Raw genomic sequence first — 22,583 nt, forward strand, 5'->3', positions numbered from 1 at the left:
TAGCCATGCAATTGCACACATTTCAGCAAATAAACACCTATTTCAAATAAACGGTGGGTCTAAAGTAGTTTGAGGTTACCATGATTTTGTTTTGAGGTTTCATGTTTGATTTGTTAAATAAAGAAATTCAGTAATGGCAATCATCTGTTTTTATTGCCAGAAAGAAACTGCTAGCCATTGGAAGCTAACAGCTGAGAACTGCTATGTAACGGACAAACACAAAAACAGTCAACTTCGAGACCGCTAGAAATTGTCAAAGAACTGATGAAAATGCACAGTCAGAGGAGAATAATTATTGTCAAGGAAACGTTTTTTGTTGAAATAGAGGCATACCAAGACAAAATAAATGTGACCTGGTGTAAAAATGATAACACAGTGCAGGAAATTAAGAATCTTACTAAAATGCTGGAATTAAACAATGGAGGAAATGGACGCCTGACTCAAATATTGGAGACAATATTAGCTTATTTAAGCACCTGTTGTGTTCAGTGATTTAATCAATTAATTTCCGAGATGTTTATTTGAAATTTTACGGTAAGCCTAATAGCGCCTATCTAGCAATGGTATAGCTAAACATGACAAAGTATTTTGTTGAGCTAGCTAGCTTGCTTGCTAACCTTATCTAACTGTGTAGCCTATATTATATGAATGACACAGTATGATAATGTTACTGTACATGTTATATTTGTTTGGGAGGGGTAAACGATCAAGTAATGTTAGCATATCAATATTGAGCATGAAGCATGTTACTTAGCTAGCAGGAGTAAGCTGTGTATTATCACATTTTATTGGTCACATACACGTGTTTAGCAGATGTTATAGCGAGTGTAGCGAAATGCTTCTGCTTCTACTTCCGAAAGTGCAGTAATATCTAACAAATAATATCTAACAATTTTCATAAAAAATACCTAATACACACAAATCTAAGGAAAGGAATTAGAATATATGGATGAGCAATTCAGAGCAGCATAGGCTAAGATGCAATAGATAGAATTGAATACAGTATATACAGTTGAAGTCGGAAGTTTACATACACCTTAACCAAATACATTTAAACTCAGTTTTCCACAATTCCTGACATTTAATCAGAGTAAAAAATTCCCTGTCTTAGGTCAGTTAGGATCACAACTTTATTTTAAGATTGTGAAATGTCAGAATAATAGCAGAGAGAAATATTTATTTCCGCTTTTATTTATTTCATCACATTCCCAGTAGGTCAGAAGTTTACATATACTAAATTAGTATCTGGTAGCATTGCTTTTAAATTGTTTAACTTCGGTCAAATGTTTCGGGTAGTCTTCCACAAGCTTCCCACAATAAGTTGTGTAAATTTTGGCCCATTCCTCCTGTCAGAGCTGGTGTAACTGAGTCAGGTTTGTAGGCCTCCTTGCTCGCACAGCCTTTTCAGTTCTGCACCCCAGCCATAAGAAGTTAAAGGCACAGTCAACTTAGTGTATGTAAACTTCTGACCCAGTGGAATTGTGATACAGTGAAATAATCTGTCTGTAAACAATTGTTGGAAAAATTACTTGTCATGCACAAAGTTGATGTCCTAACCGACTTGCCAAAACTATAACTTGTTATCAATACATTTGTGGAGTGGTTGAAAAACAAGTTTTAATGACTCCAATCTAAGTATATGTAAACTTCCGACTTCAACTGTACACATGAGATAAGTAATGCAAGATATGTAAACATTATTATAGTGGCCAATGATTTCAAGTCTGTATGTAGGCAGCAGCCTCTCTGTGCTAGTGATGGCTATTTAACAGTCTGATGGCCTTGAGATGGAAGCTATTTTTCTGTCTCTCGGTCCCAGCTCTGATGCACCTTTACTGATCTCGCCTTCTGGATGATAGCGAGGCAATGGCTCGGGTGGTGGTTGCCCTTGATGAGCTAGATTAATGTGCATGGACAAGAAAATAAAACATTTAGTTGTATGCAAATGCTTGTGGTTTGTTTCATTATTCAATATTGTAATGTGTTTTAGAGAAAAAGGTGCTTAGTGGCTAACATGATATTTATGGTAAATTTTAGCTGCTGACCAAGAATGTTGCGTTACCAGCCACAATGAATGGTAAGGCAAGGATGTAGTGTGAATTGGAAAGTAAAAAATCTATTTTGCCCCTCTGTTCCTCAGGCTGGCCTTCATCTCTCATTGTTGGAATAGGGCCATTGTTGTCTCTGACCTAAAGGAGTGATCCTTATCAGTTCACGTCAGTCTCCAGAAGGGATTTAAAGACCTATTAGGAGCGTTTTCAAAATGTGGTCCAGCCTGTAGCCGCCATTGGATTTCCTGGCATTCATTGAGTGGTGCGACCCAGAATTCCTTTCCCAAGGAGTTGACCATCATGGGTTTGGTGTAAGGGTTATTATTCTATGCAGGTGGCACCACCATCACATGACAATGCCCCCTTTCATCATCTGTGGGAATGGAGTGAGCACAGGGCTAGCTCTCCCAAAAAGGTGGTAGACGGTGGTGACGCAATCTTCCAACCACCTATAGGTCTGCACGTTTCAGTAGCTCTTGGCAGTAGTGTTTCTTTAGGGGAAGGTGCTTTACCTGGATGGCCACAATTGAGGTGTGAGGGTAAAATAAGTAATACCAGGTAAACATATTCTGTGTTAATTATGATTCACCACATCAACCCAGACTCGAATGCTCTCACCCAGACAAAAGGGGATTTGTTTTGTACTGATAGTCTGCTAGCTCTGCCTCTGACAAGTCACAACAAGACCTTGCTGAGTCCTGAGCCATGTATAAGAGTACAGGTGGTGCTAGCTTAGGACGTCTGTACTCTGCAGGGAAAGTTACCTGACAGCATCGTCCGAGACTACAGGACAACAAACTCTTCAGCCTCCCAAGCCCACTCTTTTAGTACCTCAATGTTAAACTCATTCTCCTTTTGATTGTAGATGCTTTTTAAAATATTTTTTTACTTGTTGCCTGTCTTAAAGGCTTTCTTCTTTTTTTTTACAACCAAATCTCTATTTTTGATGGAAACGGCATGTTATAGAAGGGTCCAGGCACCTTTTTTGTGATTTCAAATGTTTTTTGAAAATTACCCCAAACAGCAAATCACTTTTTCGTTCTCATTATGTAGTATGGGGACCCTGAAAACACGAACAAAGGTTATTAGATGTTGTACACATTAAATAGTAATTCTGAACTTTATCCGCAATGTTCTATTCAATTTTGTTGCGACTCGAGTGATACATCTCTCTCCGTTTTATTTTTAACTGCCAAATTTAAAGTAAATACTTGAGTAAACAAGGGATACAAAGTACATTGAAAGCATGGGGTGCTTCCACAGGAAGTTCCAGACACGTAGAATCTATGCCAAGGCGCATTGAAGCTGTTCTGGCGGCTCGTGGTGGCCCAACGCCCTATTAAGATGCTTTATGTTGGTGTTGCCTTTATTTTGGCAGTTATATGTAGCAGCAGGCTACAAGAATAATGGAATAGCTGGATAGGGGAAACGTCTCAAGTCGCGCAATAGGGAATATAACATTGCAGCTGAAGTTCGGAATGACAATTTCATGTGTGCAACATCTAAACACCTGTGTCACTATACTGAGAGCTTTGCTGTTTCTGAAAGGACGCATTTGTGTGTTTTTGGTGCCTTTGTTCAGGTTTTTCGGTGCCCCCGTACTACACACTGAGGACGAGGAATTGATTTTGCTGTTTTGGGTAAGTTTCTCAAACATGTGAACTGACAAAAAAGGTGTCGACCATTCTATAAAATGCCATATTCATACAAAAGTATCTTATTTAACTGTAGTCTATGCCCTTGTTGATTTACTAGTCCGTTTTCCATTGTTGGCTTGTGTTAATCTTAGAGAAAAGCTGCCAGCTACTCTAGTTTCTAGCTGCTGTTTTTGAATGGGTAACTGATAGTGCGTCTCCATGTCAATCAGCAGCCCCAGCTGTTTGTGTGTGCCCTGTTCATCTCTTGTTTGGGAAGGGAAGTGTACGTGTCAAGGGTGATGGGGACAGCTTCCTGGCTTGGGGGCTCACAACAGGCCTTTCCCCTGCATGCCTCATCTTGCCTCTACCTGATAGGGGTAGCAACTCCTCTCCCAGGGCTGAGATTGTTTGTTTGTTTTATAACTGCATTGCAGTATTTTGTCGTTTGGGCTAATGCAATGTGTTTGCTTATACATTTTATTAGGCAATCCCTTTAAAGTTCTACCCTTGATTTCTCTCAGTATTGGTCTGCACACCGGTTATTGAAAGTATTGTAAAACGCTTAGTCACTCGAAGAGATACGAACTGCTTGCTACAGTTGTCATTCTGACCATCATCCCTTAACAGTTGTTCCTTCTCCCTTTTTTCCATTCGATCTATCCAACTCGATCCCTCACGTAATGCGCGCACACACAGAGAGCACACACCTTGGTTGGCTCTCTTGTCCCCCAGCCTCGAGGAGCCCTTCTTTGTTCCCTCATTACCCAGTCAGGGATGTGTGAAAAGTGGAGCACAGGTCGGGGCTCTTTGTCCCCCTCGGGCAAATCAAAAGTGACAGACACCGGCCCGCTCCGCCGCTAATTTGTCCCCCCCTTCGAACGGCCCCTTCTCAGCGCCGCTAATTGCAGCGAGACGCACATGCCTACAAGGGAACAGACACATCTCGTTATTAACGCTGGGCGAGGCCAACACGGGTAATTGCGGAACATCCTTCAACAAATAATTTGGGAATGTTTAGCCATTCAAGAGTAGCGCCAGCCTGACCGGGATTTGCGAGGTCAAGCCTGCAAAAAACAAGAGGGCAAAGATGGACAGCACACACACTAATGGAAGGAAAACAAAAAGGGGAGAATGGATGAACGAGTGCAGTTTTGGGTTCTTGAGGGTTATCGTCCAAGGCTGGTTGTCACCCCACATGTTCGTTAGAGGTTAGAGCGACCGAGAGCCCTGCCTTGCCCCATTGGCATTGTCCTCCTCTGATCAACCAGGCGTACGGTTAGGAGTCAGCAGGGTCACACATCAGCCTCAGACCCTTCTCACCATTTACCCCTCCCCAGCACCCTCTGCATCAGACATACGATGCCATGATTTGAATCACATTGGAAGCAATCTGCTTAGTTAAAAGAGAGCTGCTGCTCTACAGCTGGGTACTTTTTCTGTAATAGCTATTATTTGCATCAAATATGTGGTTTTTCTGTCTGTTCTGTTTGTGGCCAAAGGAGCTGATATGTAATCGGTTGGGAAGTCGCTGCTGCATAATTCTGTTCTGGCACGGTAACCCGTCTTTAGATTAAATAAGATGTGCTCTGTATCTCCCTTATTTGATTAGTCTGCCATTTTGTCCTTTTTAAACTCTGCTTTTACTTGACTGGGAGGATTGGAGGCATGAAAGTCTCCAGTGGAAATCCATTTGTAGGTTGGGAGTAATGTTACCCTCTTTTGATGCTGTCGCTCTTCTCAGTGCGGTTTGAGAGGAGCAATGATGCCCCCACTGACCATTATTCTCTATCCACCGCAGTCCTGTATGTTTCCTCCCGAGTTGTGCTAAATTGCTCAGCAAATCTGGTAACTTGCAGCCGAGGGCTCACAAAGACAAATAGGGGTCGGTTGTCGGTGTCAAACCCGCTGCCCTCTCTAAACTTGATCATGACATTGCTGTGAGGGCATGCCACTTTCTGCAGTGACACGCGTGAGGAAAACCAGCCTATAAAATGATGATCAAGTGTTCTAGAATTGTGTGATTACACTGTACTTCCTATAACAATATTTTCCTTTTCTCTCTGATTTTCCAGGGTTTTGGACCGAGGGAGCTTGTGAGAAAGAAGATTTGATTTTTTTATTTGATTTTTTTATTTGCCATCTTACCCATCCTCCCTCACTCCCTCCTCTCTCCCTGCCCCATACATATTCGCCCGTACCTCCACTCCCCCCTAACGGGGGAAAACTACTCTGCACCTCTTCGACCTGTGCTGAACCAGGAAGGGACAGGACTAGGCCCACCATCAGCCTACAGAGGTGACCAACAAGCTCCCATAGAGAGCAGTCCAGCCCAGTCAAGTCTCCACAAGTCACTGTGCCAGGATGACAGGGTTGCCCTCTTACATTTCCACGGTGGGATTCTGCATCCTACTGGTGATCAGAGCTGAAGGTATTCAAAGTAAGACTGGCTCCTCTGTTATTATAGTCCTCTGTTGTCCCACTGCACCCAAACTCACACTGTGCCTCCCACTCTCTTTAGTTGGATGGACACTCTAATACAGAGCGATTTAACTATATTCTTAAAGGGTGTAAAAAAATATGTAAATAGTGAATTGCATAGGTGCCAGATATTTTCTACATGTGATTATTCTTCAGTAGAACTGTATAAAAAAAAAAGGCGACGCACACACACCAGTAAAGCACTTTTCTTAAAATGAAATGTTGCAAAAATGAATTAGGAAAGAATTGGAGGGCGCTCAACCAACGTGAGTCGAGGTGCAACCCAAATATGTGAGACTATTAATTTCAAAACAGCTATTTAAAAGCTTCTTTAACCTCTTGCAGCTCCCCCCCTACTTTGTGCAATTTCTGCCTGAAGACACCCAAATCTAACAGCCTGTAGCTCAGGCACAGAACCAAGGATATGCATATTCTTGGTACCATTTGAAAGAAAACACTCTGAAGTTTGTAAATGTGAATTGAATGTAGGAGAATAACACACAATAGATCTGGTTTAGATAAAACAATGCAAAAAAACATACGTTTTTTTAATTTTATTTATGTATCTTTAAAATTAACAAGATAAAACAAACATTCAGAGATGATGATGGGGACAATTTCAGTGAAAAATATAAGAGGGCAATAGTACTTGTGCAAAGTTTCAGAATGATAACTTTCAAAATGAGTGTGCTACATGACATTTATCATGAAGTCACCCAGGTGTCCCACCCACACAAGTCGCCCAAATGTACCCAAGTGGCCAAATTGGTGAAGGTATACATTTTGAAACAAATAACTATATATAAAATACCAAAATGGTATTCTAACACACCCCCCCCCAAAAAAATATTTTTGGGGGAGAAAAATAATTATTCTTGATTAAAAAATATGGAATATATATATACACATTTAAAAAATAACATGGGTAACTATTTACACACTTGAAATGTTTGGAAGACCCTCAGTCCTCTATCAAATCAAATATATTTATATAGCCCCAGCCTAAAACCCCAAACAGCAAGCAATGCAGGTGTAGAAGCACGGTGGCTAGGAAAAACTCCCTAGAGAGGCAAAAACCTAGGAAGAAACCTAGAGAGGAACCAGGCTATGAGGGGTGGCCAGTCCTCTTCTGGCTGTGCCCAGGTGGAGATCAGTGGTTGTAGAGGGTGCAACAGGACAGCACCTCAAGAGTAAAAATGAACTGTTTAGGGTTCCATAGCCGCAGGCAGAACAGTTGAAACTGGAACAGCGGCAAGGCCAGGTGGACTGGGGACAGCAAGGAGTCATGCCAGGTAGTACTGATGCATGGTCCTAGGGCTCAGGTCCTCCGAGAGAGAGAATTAGAGAGAGCATACTTAAATTCACACAGGACACCGGATAAGACTCCCATTCGGAGTCAGTGTCACTGTGAAAGAAAGTGTTCACTTAGAATAGTTTCACATATGAGCCCTGTGAGAGAGAGAGAGTTACTGTCTCATTTCACTTTGGCCAATGAATCTCACATTTCATGACATTATGTTTATATATTGCTTCTAAAATAAATAAATAAATCACAAATAATATTTTATATTATTAATTTCAAACAAGGGCATTAGCATGATAAGAACTTACCAGTCCAAAACGATGTCCTCTCCCGTTCAAAAAATATTCCTCCACAATCGCTAAATGAAGCGTCCTACAAGAATCTCTGTCTCACCTTCCCAATCAATTTATTCTACGGTAGTGTGTAAATCTGTATATATTGACTTGGCTTACTCGCCATAATAATTGATATATAAACAGCTGAATCTGCGCGCTCACCAAACAATGCAATGCGTAATGTGTTTCTCCTTCCGGTATGAAAATGCAATAGCGCATGACTCTCTTTACGCTGGAGCTTACTACATGGGTTGGTCTTGCAACACATAAACATGGCGTATTGCCGTTTAGCTCAGCTCATTGGCTATCTACCCAGCTAGATTTCAAGACGATCAGTGGTCATTGGGTTAAAAGACAGTCAATCAACGAAACAGCGGGCAAATCATTGGCGCACAATGATGTCATTACTTGTTGTCTTCAAATCGGTTTCTTTCAGTCAATACGTCCCGCGAAATGGCCCATCAAGTTTGATTGTGTTATAAACAAACCAGTTGATTGCAGTGAAACCAAACATGACTGGAGAAGTCACGTTCTGTGTGGGTGATTTACCTGGAATGTGTTGTCAAATGGAATGAGACGGAATTCACTACACAAGCGGTTCACAAAATGTTTTATAGCCTAAAGTTTTAGGCTATAAAAACTGATTTTATCAAACAAAAGATCATTCATTGTGTAACAATGAGCATTGGAATTGCAAACAGACGAAGATCGTCAAAGGTAAACAATTTATTTTATTGCAGTTTGTGATTTTGTTGCGCCTGTGCTGGTTGAAATAGTTGTTTTTTATAGGGCTCTATGCTCAGATAATCGCATCGTGTTCTTTCGCAGCAAATAATTTTTTGAATCTGACAACGCAGTTGGATTAGCAAGATTCTAGGCTTTCGATACAGGTGAGAGACTTGTATTTTCATGAATGTTTAATATGACTATTTATGTAGCGACCACCGTATGTTGTGGAATTTCAGCCCGCTAGCGGGTTCCGTGCGCAGAGGGGTTAAATGTCATTTTAAATTCATCTGAAAACTAATCATCTAAATAAATAATGCAAAGATATGTCAAATCAGGTAATGCCAAATTCCAGTCTGAAGGAAGTATGCTTTTGAATTCAATTCATTTTTTTGTCCCACTGTCTTCTAACCAGTCCTTCCTCAGAGAGGAAAACAGAAGGGACGTACGTGTTGGGTCATAATCTTTTGTAGTATAAACCGTTCAAACACTCGAGCCAAATTGAAATGATGATGAAGAAGAAAAAATTAGCGACATGCCACAGGTGCTAAAAAACCCGCTAAAAACTACACACTAGAGAGACAATAGCGCTTGTCATTTTGGCACTGAACTCCATATTTTGGCAGCAATTTTTTTACAGCTATTTCATTAAAGTCGCAATATGTAACATTTTGGGTGACCTGACCAATTTCACATTGACAGATCTATAACTCACATTTCTCTCATTGAAAGCCAGTCTAAGAATCGGTAGATCTGTTCTATGAGCGATATTTCGGTTTCCCGTTTGTGCGTCTTTTACTTTCGGTTTTGTCCACCCGCTGAAACTACAATAGTTTCGGTTATGGAAAATATATTTCACTGTTTAGATGGTACAATGATTCTCTAAATCATATTTGCTTGTTTTGTTTCTGCATAGTGCATCTTTTAATGTTCATCATTTATCAAAGGGCCATTATAAATTAATAAACGGGCTGGATCTGGTCCACATGCCGCCAGTTGAATAGCCCTGCTCTAATATGCTGTTTTGCTGGAAAGTTGACTTGTTTCTGTGCAAGGTTCAATGACCTGGCAGTCCTCTTTGAGAATTTATAATGTAATCTCTGTTTTTAAAAGGGCAATTATTTTATATTTATTATAAATAGTTGTCCAATTTGCCCATTGTTCTCGTATGATTAATACTGAATAGCTAGTAACAATTTAACCCAATCTGTCCTGCAATTTCCAATTTGATCTCCCTTATGACTCCAAGACCAGACTAACTTCAGAAGGCAATAGTACTGTTAAAACACTCATCTGTCAATTACATATGGAGGAGGGGCTTGATAAACATTGTTAAACTAAATTAGCATGAATAGTTTGGCTACCCCTTCATGTCACCCATGGTCCCCCACCCCTCACTATGGAGAGATCAGTATCTTAAGCTGTTGTAATGGCTGTGATTAGAGTGAATTAGCGGCAAATGCAGGGCCTTTAGAAATGCATGGCCTAGGCTACCTAGTTAAAGAATATTACCTTAACCCCCCAGGTGGTCCGAACTGTTTTATATTCTAATTAGGGGACCTAACCAATGGGACCAAACACCATAGGCGCAACTCGCAGTCCCTTCTCTCAATACCATCTTTACCATGACATGCAGAAACACCCATGAGGAGTGAATGGTACCCGCCACTTGGAAAATGCCCTGTTCTCAATGAGATTAGAACATGTTGAATGTCATGTGGTGTTCCCAGGATACAGTGGATAGATATCACAGCACTGGGCTTGCTTTCTGCCTTATTTTGCCCTTAAATTGGAAAATTAGGCCTACATGTTCCAAATGTGTGTCCAAAAGACACTGAATATGCTCCGATCACAAAAACAATTTAGTCACGGAAGACTCTAGCATCACGCTGGTTTTGTACTGCCGTGTTTGATGTCGGAAGGATATGGCGCTATCTTAATGTGCCGGGGCCTCATAAAAGGGCCTCTCTCTGCTCCCCTTGCTGCTCCTACTGTTGCTCTCATACTGCCTTCCCAGCTGGGCCTCCACGGTGACTCACCCGGCAGCCATAAAGCCAACCATGACCATAAAGATGCAGCTCTCAGGCTCGTAAAAGGTCACCTTTTAACCAGCCAATGAGATGTTAAGGCAAGTATCAGGAGTTGATTACTCTGAAAGCAGAGCCTTTGAGCGAGCGTACACACAAACACACACAAGCGAGCTGATAAGAGGAAGGCGAGGCTGGTCCAAGTGTTAGGTATGATGATTAGTCTCAGAGAGCGTAGTTCTGAATCAGTTGTGAATTTATGACCGTGTTTTGTTATCACAGAGCCCACGCTATTTTGTTAATTAGCCTCTGTTGACTCTTTCGCCCTTGTCCCAGGCATACTGTACAGTGAAACAGTGCCTCTGTACCCACTGGGCCAGGTTAGCCTCTCTCCTTCCTTCCTCCTTTGCAGCGTAGTCATCGACAGTAGTGACTTGTCGGAGAACCCCCCACTACAGGAAGCTGTTGAACTGATTGTCGGCGCTCTGGGTTCCTTTTTGCACATTAACCGTTTCCTCTATTGTACTGTCAGTCGTTACAGGGCAGAAACCACTCCAAACATTCATTGTTCTCCGGAAATAATTCAATCCTACTAGAGGGTTTTTTTTCTCTACGGCTTTTCTATAAAAAAAATGCACCACACTAGCTGATACGTGAGAGAGTGTGGGGTCTGGCATATGCCAAGCGTTACGGAGAGAGGGGGCAGGGACAGAGGTGCCCGCTGGGCAATAGGGTGGCTGTATAAGGGGCCTGCTGTGCCAACTTATAAATGCTCTTTTCAGACTCACTTTCTTTTGTTCCAAAGGTGTCAACAAACCAATTAAAATTCCACTGTCTCACCAAGGGGGAAAGATGCATGTTTTATAGGTCTAGTTTTATTTTCTGTTTTCCATGTGTGAGGTTGTAGCAACTTGTTAAATATTTTTCAAGGTACTCAACTGTTGCTGGGTAACAAGGGTTGTTGAATAAACTTCTCAGGAAGTTCTCCAATAGCACTCAAAAACAGATGGAAGGAAAGGTGGGTCTCCCCCCCTGCCACGTTTTGGACAAAAGCCTTGTAGTGATTAATATGAAGAAAATGTATTCGATTTGTGGTGTTGAAATGTACTGTGGTCAAGAGGTTAAGGTAACACCTGTCATTTTTCTATTTTCTGCATCACAAACCTGAGGAACAATGTGAGCGGTATACATATCTGTGTCCTTTGCTACTGTGAAAGTGATGATGGAGCTGAAAGGGGAGCCTTCAAATTGGGTGTCTCACTTGTTGTATGACTTATATAATTGTCAGCTAATATCACCCACCTGACATTGATAGTCTCTGGGGTTAGTTGCTGTGAACTGATGTATAATTTTTCTCTCATCTATTTGTCTCTCACACATGCGCGTACACATTTTCTCCTGCCTGAGATTTTAGTGGAGGGCATGTTTTAGTTACTGTGTTTATGCAGATTAGTGATGCGCAGTTTGACTCATAACCCACAGTCCCGCGGGGTTATATCTGTGGGGCTGGTTTAAGGTCATGAAATATTGTGTGGAAGAAGGGTGGTGGGTGTCGGGCAGGATGAATAAAGAGAAAAAGATGCCTTTTTAAAAATGTATAATTCTTGTGCAATTTAAAGCTATAGGCTTTTTTATTTTTTGAGGCTGTCTGGCATTAGTGTGTAAGCCTTGGGCTTTAGGGCCTACCTGTATGTGTGCCGAATAGCCTATACACAATGCTTTTGGGAAGAGCAGGAACAGTTCACACTGATACGGAGACAAAAAGTTTAATTCAATAAGAGAAAAGGTATGAAATGGAGAGGGGAAAAAAGAGAATGAATGGCCAAATAATGTGTGTTTGGGAAAGATTTGGGGAAGTGGTAAAAGAGGATGATCAATTTGTGTGTCACATGGTCTGAATAGAGTGAAATGCTTACTTACAAGCCCTTAACCAACGATGCAGTGTTAAGAAAATATTTACAAAATAAACTGGTTAAAAAAATGTCAACACAAAATAAGACTATATACAGGGGGTATCGGGGAGTCACTGTGCGGGGTACAGGTTAGTCGGTCATTTGTACATGTAGGTAGGGGTAAAGTGACTGCATAGATGATAAACAGCAAGTAGCAGGAGTATAAAAACATGGGGGGAGGGAGGGGGGTCAATGCAAATTGTCTAGGTTGCCTTTTTATTTATTATTCAGCAGTCTTATGGCTTGGGGTTGAAGCTCTTAAGGAACCCTTTGGACATAGACTTGGCTATGGCATGGGTGACTGGAGTCTTTGACAATTTTTTGGGCCTGATTTGGTCCTGGTTGGTCCTGGATGGCTAGAACTTGGCCCCCCATGCCCATGTACTGTGCCATACGCACTACCCTCTGTAGCACCACTATAGCCCTGTCGACATGAATGGGGGACGTATTTGGCCCTCCTTTTCCTGTCATCCACGATCATCTCCTTTGTCTTGTTCACGTTGGGGGAGAGGTTGTTGTCCTGGCACCACACTGCCAGGTCTCTGACCTCCCTATAGTCTCATTGTTGTCAGTGATCAGGCCTACCACTGTTGTATCGTCAGCAAGTTCAATGATGGTGTTGGAGTCGAGCTTGGCCATGCAGTCGTGGGTGAACAGGGAGTACAGGGGGACTAAGCACGCACCCCTGGGGGGCCCCAGTGTTGAGGCTTAGCGCAGCAGATGTTGCATACCCTTACCGCCAGGCGGGCGGCCCGTCAGGAAGTCCAGGATCCAGTTGCAGAGGGAGGTATTTAGTCCCGAGGGTCCTTAGCTTAGTGATGAGCTTTGTGGGCAATGTGGTTTTGAACACTGGGCTGTAGTCAATGAACAGCATTCTCACATAGATGTTCCTTTTGTCCAGGTGGGAAAGGGCAGTATGAAGTGCGATTGAGATTGCGTCATCTGTGGATCTGTTGGGATGGTATGCAAATTGGGGCGGGTCTAGGGTTTCCGGGATGATGGTGTTGTGACCCTTGACCAGCCTTCCAAAGCACTTCATGGCTACAGATGTAAGTGCTACGCGGTGGTAATCATTTTGGCAGGTTACCTTCGCTTCCTTGAGCACAGCGACTATGGTGGTTTGAAACATGAAGGTATTACTGACTCGGTCAGGTAGAGGTTGAAAATGTCAGTGAAGACACTTGCCAGTTGGTCGATCTTGATAGCAGTGTCGGTTATGATGATTGTGAAACACTGTACAAATTCGACAGTCACAAGACAGGAACTTCAAATAGGCCTATGGCATGTCAAGGAAACTAGCCCTACTGTTCAGATGAGTTAAATGGAAACTGATATCTGGACACTGACTGATGAGGTCTATAACCACACCCATAGTCTTAATATTAACTCCTGCAGAATTAAGCATTTCTTTCAGTGAAATTATACACCAAATGTAGGCTAAAATTAGACTCGAACGGGGTGAATATATATGATTTATTCCTTTTATGCATCCTGTGCATAGAAATAAACCTTATAGTAATCCAACCGTGTGTGTGTGTGTGTGTGTGTGTGTGTGTGCGCGCACACGCTGTGAATATGCATCCAGGCCGAAAGGAAATCTTATCATAAACATGTTGGGTCATTTTCATAGCTTTCTAATAAATGGTCAAACTGATGTCTGCTTGGTTGTCATTTTCTCCCTGGTCAAGTCGCTGCTGCTTTCGCGGAGCAACGAAGTTTAGTCTCTGCTTCTTTCACGACCGAGAACTTTATTGATGTCAACTAGATTGAAACATTCATTCCATCCCTTTCTGACATTTTGGTCTAGCGAGGGTTTATTTGGTCTTCTAGGACAATGACAGAAGAGAAGCTGCATGTATCTAATTATAGACAAGTTAACTGCAAATAGCCTACCAAAATGCCGGAAATTATAAGAAGAAACATATCTACATCAGGCAAAGAAAATCCTGCAACCCCTGTCATAAAACCTTTCCACCGTGCCTGACTGTAGCCTACAGCGCGTTTCTATAATAGCGGGTTAGGGTCGGTTGCAGTGTCTCAGATTTTCACTTGATCACGTAGTTGTTTGTGCATGGTCTATTAGCAATTTCGGGCAGGTGCAGGTGAACAAACAGCTGACCCGTGCACCACTATTGCAGGTATAGGCCATATTACTCGCCTCATCTCCACAGTGGCCCCTGTTGGTAGAACAACCAGTTCGGAACACTGTTTAGATCATGGCGCGGCACTCTTAAGGCTGGATCTGACAATAAAAATAATTCTGCTGCTGGCCCTTTAAGAGCCATGCATTACATTGCCTTTAGATGGAGTGGCTCGTTAGCGTCAGAGTGTGCTGGCCCCTTAAGAGCATGTGGCTGACTGGAGATGGAAAGGCTCATTACTGGGCGTGCTCTGCCAGACCTCAGACTCCGCCGTGACTGGCGGCAGAATTAAGCACACATGTGGAGGCAGAGTTAGAGAGCAGCAGCCATTTCCAGCCTCACTGACAGCCACTGCTCCCCAGCCAATCACAGGCCTCCTTGTCGAGGGGGGAGAGAGGTACTCCGGGTTTTCACTAGCGAGGCCATATAGGAACAAAAAGGGCTTTGAGGCTCTTTGGGGATTGATGTTGAACTTTAAATCTTGTATTGTCAACATGGCTTTCTCTGACTCCAATGAGATGGAGAGAGAGGCCTTAAAAGTCCTCACAGCCCCCGGTGACTGCAGTAAAAACGTGTCAGTTTTATGTGGACTACCAGAGGCTTTCATCACCTCATCAAAGCGTCGGGAGCCTCCTGAATCCTCCCCCCCCCCCCACTCAAACATGACTTAAGCCAGTCTAGACCAGGCACAGCTCCCAGAAGGAGAGCGAAGGAGCTGAGACAGGAGGAGAGAGTGTGGAAGGGAGAAAGAGCCATCTACCCATAGCGCTCTGGTTTTTATTTGGGGCCTGGCCCATTTGATCCAGTTCCAGTCTGCTGTGTGTTTATAAGTTTCCACTCTGCCTCCCTACACAGCTCTGACATCAGCAAGGGACAGCCCAGCTCAAACTGGGCCCTGGGCCATGCCACCACTTAAGCGTGGTTTATTAGCGGAACAATTTCTGATATGATTTTGATTTAAATCTCCTGTGTGTAATATCAATGGCAAGAGGTCTAGACTATCTGCCTCCTTTTCTGAGCTTTATTTCTTTGTGTGTGTGTGTGTGTGTGTGTGTAAGAGAGAGACCGTGTTTGTGACGGCTGTAGAGCGAAGAAACCGCGAGACTGTGAGTCTATTCCCACCACCCAGGAGAATGTCGGAACTCTGGAGTCCTGTAATCTGTGTGTCGTTTTCCCCCTTCACTGATAGAAGGCAGACTTCAAAGCCCCTGGTTCCCAGCTTCCCGAGGCCAGCTCTGCTATCTCACTGTAGGACTGCTCAGGTTTCCATTAGCACTTAATTATTTTCAGGGTGGTGCTGCCGTAACCGGTAGCCCCCGCCACCTTTGTTTGTTCAACACATTATGGTTTGTTCTATGCCCTAGGACTCCAGCTCTAATGATACAGCTATGAGCTCACAACCTCTGCCACACTGATTTCCCTTCTCACTAAATCTGTCCTAGTGAAATATCGTCTTGACACATTAATGAGGACTGTAGTGAGTCTCCCTTCTCTATGCACAGAACATCTTAGTGAAGAAAGTTGTGATCAGCTTTGCTTTAGTTGTTGAAGTGAAATAATATAGAGTTCTAATAGGCTTCTTTTTTTCCCCCGATACAGCTGTTATGTGTTTGTAGAAGTCTTTCGCAATCGTTTTAGTTTAGGATCCCAAAACCAAGTTTTATGTCTGGCAGGTTTTTTACCTGCCACCCTCTGGGGGTTTCAATTACATTTCTTGGAAATTCTCTTGGCTGAAGTACAGTACCTAAAGTGAAGCATTTGTAGTTGTGGTAGTCTATTTCTGCAGTTAGGCTAGCTGACATCAGTATGCCAGTGAGTCTCTATGTACGCGATCAGTGTACAAATGAACTGTAAAAAGGAACTGAAGCAGAAGCTATTGTATTGCTCCACTTGCCTTTTTAATGGTCATTTACCAATGGAATTACTCAGAGAATGCAGCCTGAATGTAGAACCTCCAGGACACTCGGTTGTAAAACGAGGGAAATATCCCTGAGAAAGACTAGAACAACAACTCTGAAGCCAGTTAATGGGGTCTAGGAAAGGAATGCGGCGATGGAGACAACAGCAGCAGGGAGAGAAAAAAAATGTCTGCCCTGTTGCTGTCCTGCTGCCGAGACGTTTCAAATTGTAGGTTTTGCAGGTGATTGGCCCCTCTGCAGACATGTCTGAACTCGAGCAGGCTCGAGTCGCGTCATGCTCCAGAGGAAGTGCCCGCAGCCGCGCCGAGCACCACACACAGACATCACTTTGTTCTTTGTGCTCACGAGGCCCACAGCCCAGGTTCACTCTCCTGAGCAGCATGGGGGAGGAAGGGAACTGGGGGAAAGGCAGAGGTGAAAGGACAAGGAGGCTAGGAAAATAAATAGGGGGCAGAGAAGTGGGGGGGGTTAGGATGAGGTGGAAGTCAAGAGCGGGATATGGACAGAAAAGGAAGTGAACAACCGGTTGTAGGACTGGGGAAAAAAAGAGGGCAAGAGGTGAAATGACAAGGAAAGTGGGACACGGCATTGCAGGGGGGCATCGGGGCGGCAGGTAGCCTAGTGGTTAGAGCGTTGGACTAGTAACCGGAAGGTTGCTCGATTGAATCCCCGAGCTGACAAGGTAAAAATCTGTCATTCTGCCCCTGAACAAGGCAGTTAGCCCACTGTTCCTAGGCCGTCATTGTAAATAAGAATTTGTTCTTAACTGACTTGCCTAGTTAAATAAAAGAAGGGGAGAGAGAGGAAAAGGGATGAGGAGAGGTGGCAGGAGTGTCAGACTAATAGGAGGATTAACACGGTGAGCTCATACACATTTAATACAACATAAGATACTGAACCTAAAATGAGCATGTTGCTCTGTAAAATTGTATTTTCCTGACCTTGTATCCATGGTGCCGTGTATCAAATCTTAATGGCTCTGACTGGCTCCTTAATATGTGTCTAGATTTGTTGCCGATGCCCTTTTCTAGACGCTGTTAATACAGAGCACTGGCAGTGAGCGCTCGGCTACTTTAACCACCGTAAACTGAGTTTACCCGTAAACGTTTGCTGTGTACTAAACCTTGCCATTATTAAGAACCAAAACATCATAGCCTGCATGAATATTCGATTTTTCCGCCAGTAAAACCACACTGTTTTCAATTTCATATGTAATTGCGATCAGATTGGCAACGGTGCTAAAGTTGTGCTGAGAGAACAACAGTGGTTGGCTTGGCCCTTTCATACTCTGGTCTGCTCTGCTTACACTCATCCATGTTGATGGCCCTGGCTGGACACTAGTACGGTGTATAAATAGCCCTCTGGCCTTATATGGATCAGGTTCATCAGATGAGGACCCAATCAGGACCAGAGCAGACTGCTCTCAGATAGAAACTAATAGAGGGTGGGACAGCAGATTAAAAATAACCGTAAGGCTATTGTGTTTACTCTGATTACATAGCCTAGTATTTGACTACTGTAACTCTTCGAACCAGACGTGGTGGAATAAGTAATGTGACACAGTGTATTTATATGTTCTGTATGCCAGACAACGGTGATGTGTGCACTTAAAACAGATGGAAGGAAAGAATGATGGATTGTGATATTTTTACTGTCATTATAAAACACAACTGTTTTTCTGTCTCTTCTCCTCCCTTTCTGTCTCTTCTCAATCCGTCCATCCAGCTGGTCAGAATCCAGACCACATGCTCCATGGCACCGGGCACAAGCACGAGTCCAGGAAGCCTGGAGACGGGCCCACGGTGGCCCCAGAGGACGCCGCCCGCTTTCTGAGCTGCTACTGCTCGGGCCACTGTCCAGAGGACCACAAAAATAACACCTGCGAGTGAGTGACCAACCACCTCGTTGTACTCTCTGTACTTTCCCAAATCCTTAAAGACATGCTCCGTAACTTTGGCAACTACTAAGTATACTTTTTTAAACCTCCCGCTAGTGACGCACCGATGATTATATTTTTGGCTGATACCGATATCCAATATTTTCCTTGTCAAAAAACCTGATGCCAATAACCGATATTCAAAATTTTAGCGGCCTTTTAAGCATTCTAGTACAGTTAAATAGTTATCACACACACACATGGACGCAGTGGTCTAAGGCACTGCATCTCAGTGCAAGAGGCGTCACTACAGTCCCTGGTTCGAATCCAGGCTGTTTCACATCTGGCTGTGATTGGGAGTCCCATAGGGCGGCGCACAATTGGCCCAGCGTCGTCCGTTTTACCGGGGTAGTCCGTCATTGTAAATAATAATTTGTTCTTAACTGACTTGCTTAGTTAAATAAAGGTTACACACACACCACACTGACCAAAAAGTTGTTTTGTTGGCATTTACGTATGACTCCATTTACCAGTAAAACATCAAAACCGTTTTCTTTCACTTGCTGTGCTGTTTCGTTGTTCGTTTGTTCAGTCATTTCATTCTCAACCAGGAATTCTATGGAACGCCGTTTGGGTCTTTGCATGTCAAAAAACACTATTCGGAAGGTTGGAATGTTATATAAAATCAACAAAAGACAATCATTTGTTAATTTAACGAATCTGTTGAAATCACACTGGATGTATTATACTTTAGAATTGCATTGGGGCATACTTATTTCACTGTACAGCCTTACCCCATGTCATTGATCCACAATCCATAGGTATCAGTCTTCTCAGTGACACCCAGTGAACATTAGCGTCGTAGCTCTTATTGCGGGACTCTGAAACAACTGTGAATTGAGCCACATTTATTGTCAACCTATGTGTATTGAACACCATTCCAGAGGAAAATGAATACTGCGTGGATGTTTTGGAGTCTGATAACTCTGAGGACGTTGGGAAAAAATATATTGGGTATTGAGTAGACTGTTACCCCATTTCATTGATCCCCAATCTTTATGTAAAGCTATACAGTGGAATATGAATGTCAATACACACAATAAGCTGACACAGTCCCGTGATAAGAGCTACAACGCTAATATTTGCGTAAACTCTTCACAGTTGTGTTCTGTGGGTGTCACTGAGTAGACTGATACCCAATTCCATTGCTTCACATTCCAACCTTGTTTAACATCTAGTCTAAATATGGCATGATTCGACCAATTGTAACCTTGATTTCAGGCTGGTTGTGTTGGTGCTGGGTAGGTACCAAGCTAAAGCTAGCTAGCTACCTCAAATTTGCAGTCGAACACATAATGCTTTATGATCAACGTGGTATTGTAAACATATCGTTTGTGGCTGGTGTTTGCTTGTTTGCAGACTTTTTTTGTACAGCATTGACTGTGCTACTGATAGTAGTGCTGGTGCCTGGCTTGCATGTGCAAATTCAGAACACACAACATTCTATAATAGAACTGTTATTTGACGTGTCAAATTAAAAGCTTATACTCTTTGAAAGCTTGATCTTTTTTGACACGCAAAGACCCAATTGGCGTTCCATAGTATGTCGTGAAGCTAATAGCAGTGACGCTGTTACTGTGCAACTCAGGTAGGGCAACATCTGAACAATAGCTCACTTGGTAATGTTAGTGTGTACCGGTGCTCGACCAGTCGCGAAAGCCAACATCACTCACGACAGAGAATGGTTGATTGTCAAGGGCAATGGATTCCAAATTCCCGGTGTTAATGGATTTCGCCTTTGAGTTGTCTCGCTGAAATGTTCTTATTCTTTCAAATGACTGCTGGACTTGTTGAATGCTCAATCTACACAGTAGACATTGTGGGCTAGGTTAGGAATGCTGTGTTGCACGTGTAGCGCAACATTTTACGTGGTGTCATTACGTTATATAGTTATGCACGTCAGCTTTGACATCGGTTTTTCACATCGGCGTTAAACTAGACATCGGGTCGAATCCGATGTTTGCATTTTTAACTAATTTCGTCAGATTCCGATATGTTCACCGACATATCGTGCATCCCTGCCTCCCGCTTTGGGCTGGATGTGTCAACGTGTCGTTCATACATGCAAAATGTATGAGCAGAATTACGGTCTTACCTCGAAATCACTAGTTTGTTTTTCTGGGAGCTGTGCTGCGCCAATTTTCCTACATTTCCCCCACATGGGCCAGCCCCTAATAATTTGAGTTCAACAAATGAGCTTCAGCCCCTAGCCATATGACTGACAGCTAGCACGATGCACATGATACACCCACAGCAGAGCAAGAGACAGAGGAATGTGACATGGCGTACATATCTGCAAATATAGTACGCAATGTTCGGGGACCGCTTTTGTTTCGTGAGAGCAACTTTCTGAGCTTTTTGCTAAAAGTATTCAAAATTACCAGAATCTTTCATTTAGATGTTTGTTCCAACTCTGACTTTTGGGTCTGTGATGAATGGCAGTTTTGGTCAAAACGCTAACCTATGTGTGTTTTGGAACTGTAGTCATTGATTGTGTATATTGTAGGACGAATGGCCAGTGTTTTGCCATCATCGAAGAGGACGAGAATGGAGAAGCTATTCTGACCTCTGGCTGCATGAAGTATGAAGGCTCACATTTTCAATGCAAGGTAAGCATGTTGTCTGTATGGAGGGAGCAGGACAAGACAAGGACACACGGATGTCAATTATGTCATGTTACATGAATGTCATTATTGAATGCATATGTACACTCAGTAGCAAGTTTAGTTCCGGACACTGCATCCATAACAGCCTGAATTCTTCGGGGCATGGCGTCCAATCACTGCTCAATTGGTATCAAGGGACTGAACATGTGCCAGGAGAACATTCTCCACACCACCACCATCAGCCTGTACAGTTGACACCAGGCAGGATGGGTCCAAGGACTCATGCTGCTTATGCCAAATCCTGACTCTACCATCAGTATGAAGTAACAGGAACCGGGATTCGTCAGACCAGGCAATGCTTTTCCACTAGGCAAATTGTCCAGGGTTGGTGATTGCGTTCCCACTGGAGCAGTTTCTTCTCATTTTTAACTGATAGGAGTGGAACCCGGTGTGGTTGTCTACTGCAATAGCCCATCCATGACAAGGATCGACGAGTTGTTGTACCGCGTAGTTATTTTTCTGTTTATGGCATGCCTGTTAGCTTGCACGATTCTTGCCAATCTACTTCAACCTCTCTCGTCAACGAGCTGTTTTCGCGCACAGGACTGCCACTGACTGGATGTTTATTTCCAAAAAATTGTCGCACCATTCTTGGTCAAACCTAGACACTGTTGTGCGTGAAAAGCCCAGGATGGTGGCCGTTCCTGGGATACTGAGATCCGGCTCGCCTGGCACCGCCAATCATACCACACTCTAACATTCAATCAAGCAGTAACAGAATCCCTTGACGCCTTTGCTTTATATAGCAAGCCACTGCCACTTGACTCACTGTCTGTAGGAGAGACGTTAACTCATAAACTGGCCACGGAGTCTATAGCTAATATTCATATTTTGTTCTTGTTTAGTCATTCTAAATAAATGTTGTTATGCCAACAAACCATTGTTTCAGGATTCACCCAGGGCTCAGACAAGGCGAACGATCGAATGCTGCGATACAGACTTCTGTAATCGGGACCTGCAGCCCACATTACCTCCCCCAATGGACACTGGTGAGGCTCCGGGCCAACTGTTACTCTACTGTTGGTGTTTACCTCTGTGTAGGGGCTCCACTATGGTATTCTTATACTAGTTTGTCTGGGTCGGAAATTGTATTTGGGAACACTAATTGTTTTGTTTTGCAGGTACCTACTTTGGCAGTGCCCATTGGCTGGCTTTCCTTATATCAATGACTGTGTGCTGCTGCACTCTCATCTGCATCACAGTAGTCTGTTACTACAGGTAGGACTGTCTATTACAGTGGACTAGTTAACAGAAAGAGAGCGATTCCAAATGTACTGTCTCTAATATACAGTGACTTGAGTCGTGGTGGTAGAATACAAGGGAACTGTTGGGGCCATTTAAGCATTTCTTTGAGATTAGTCGGTTTCACCCCTTTTCTAATAATGATTTACTTGTTGCCTCACAGCACTTCT

General features: G+C 43.1%; 1 protein-coding gene across 1 annotated transcript in view; it reads left to right on the plus strand.

Annotated features, from left to right (window-relative positions):
* The window catches only part of LOC109899673 (bone morphogenetic protein receptor type-1A), a 60,548-nt gene that overhangs the window by 32,519 nt on the left and 5,446 nt on the right, over positions 1–22,583 (plus strand). The window contains 5 exon segments of the mRNA XM_020495104.2: positions 5,761–6,116; positions 18,295–18,454; positions 21,012–21,114; positions 22,061–22,160; positions 22,293–22,389. Coding sequence (XP_020350693.2) covers positions 6,050–6,116; positions 18,295–18,454; positions 21,012–21,114; positions 22,061–22,160; positions 22,293–22,389 — 527 coding nt within the window. The 5' untranslated portion in view covers positions 5,761–6,049.

This window comes from Oncorhynchus kisutch, linkage group LG11, assembly GCF_002021735.2.
Source record: "Oncorhynchus kisutch isolate 150728-3 linkage group LG11, Okis_V2, whole genome shotgun sequence".
Classification (NCBI taxonomy): Eukaryota; Metazoa; Chordata; class Actinopteri; order Salmoniformes; family Salmonidae; genus Oncorhynchus; species Oncorhynchus kisutch.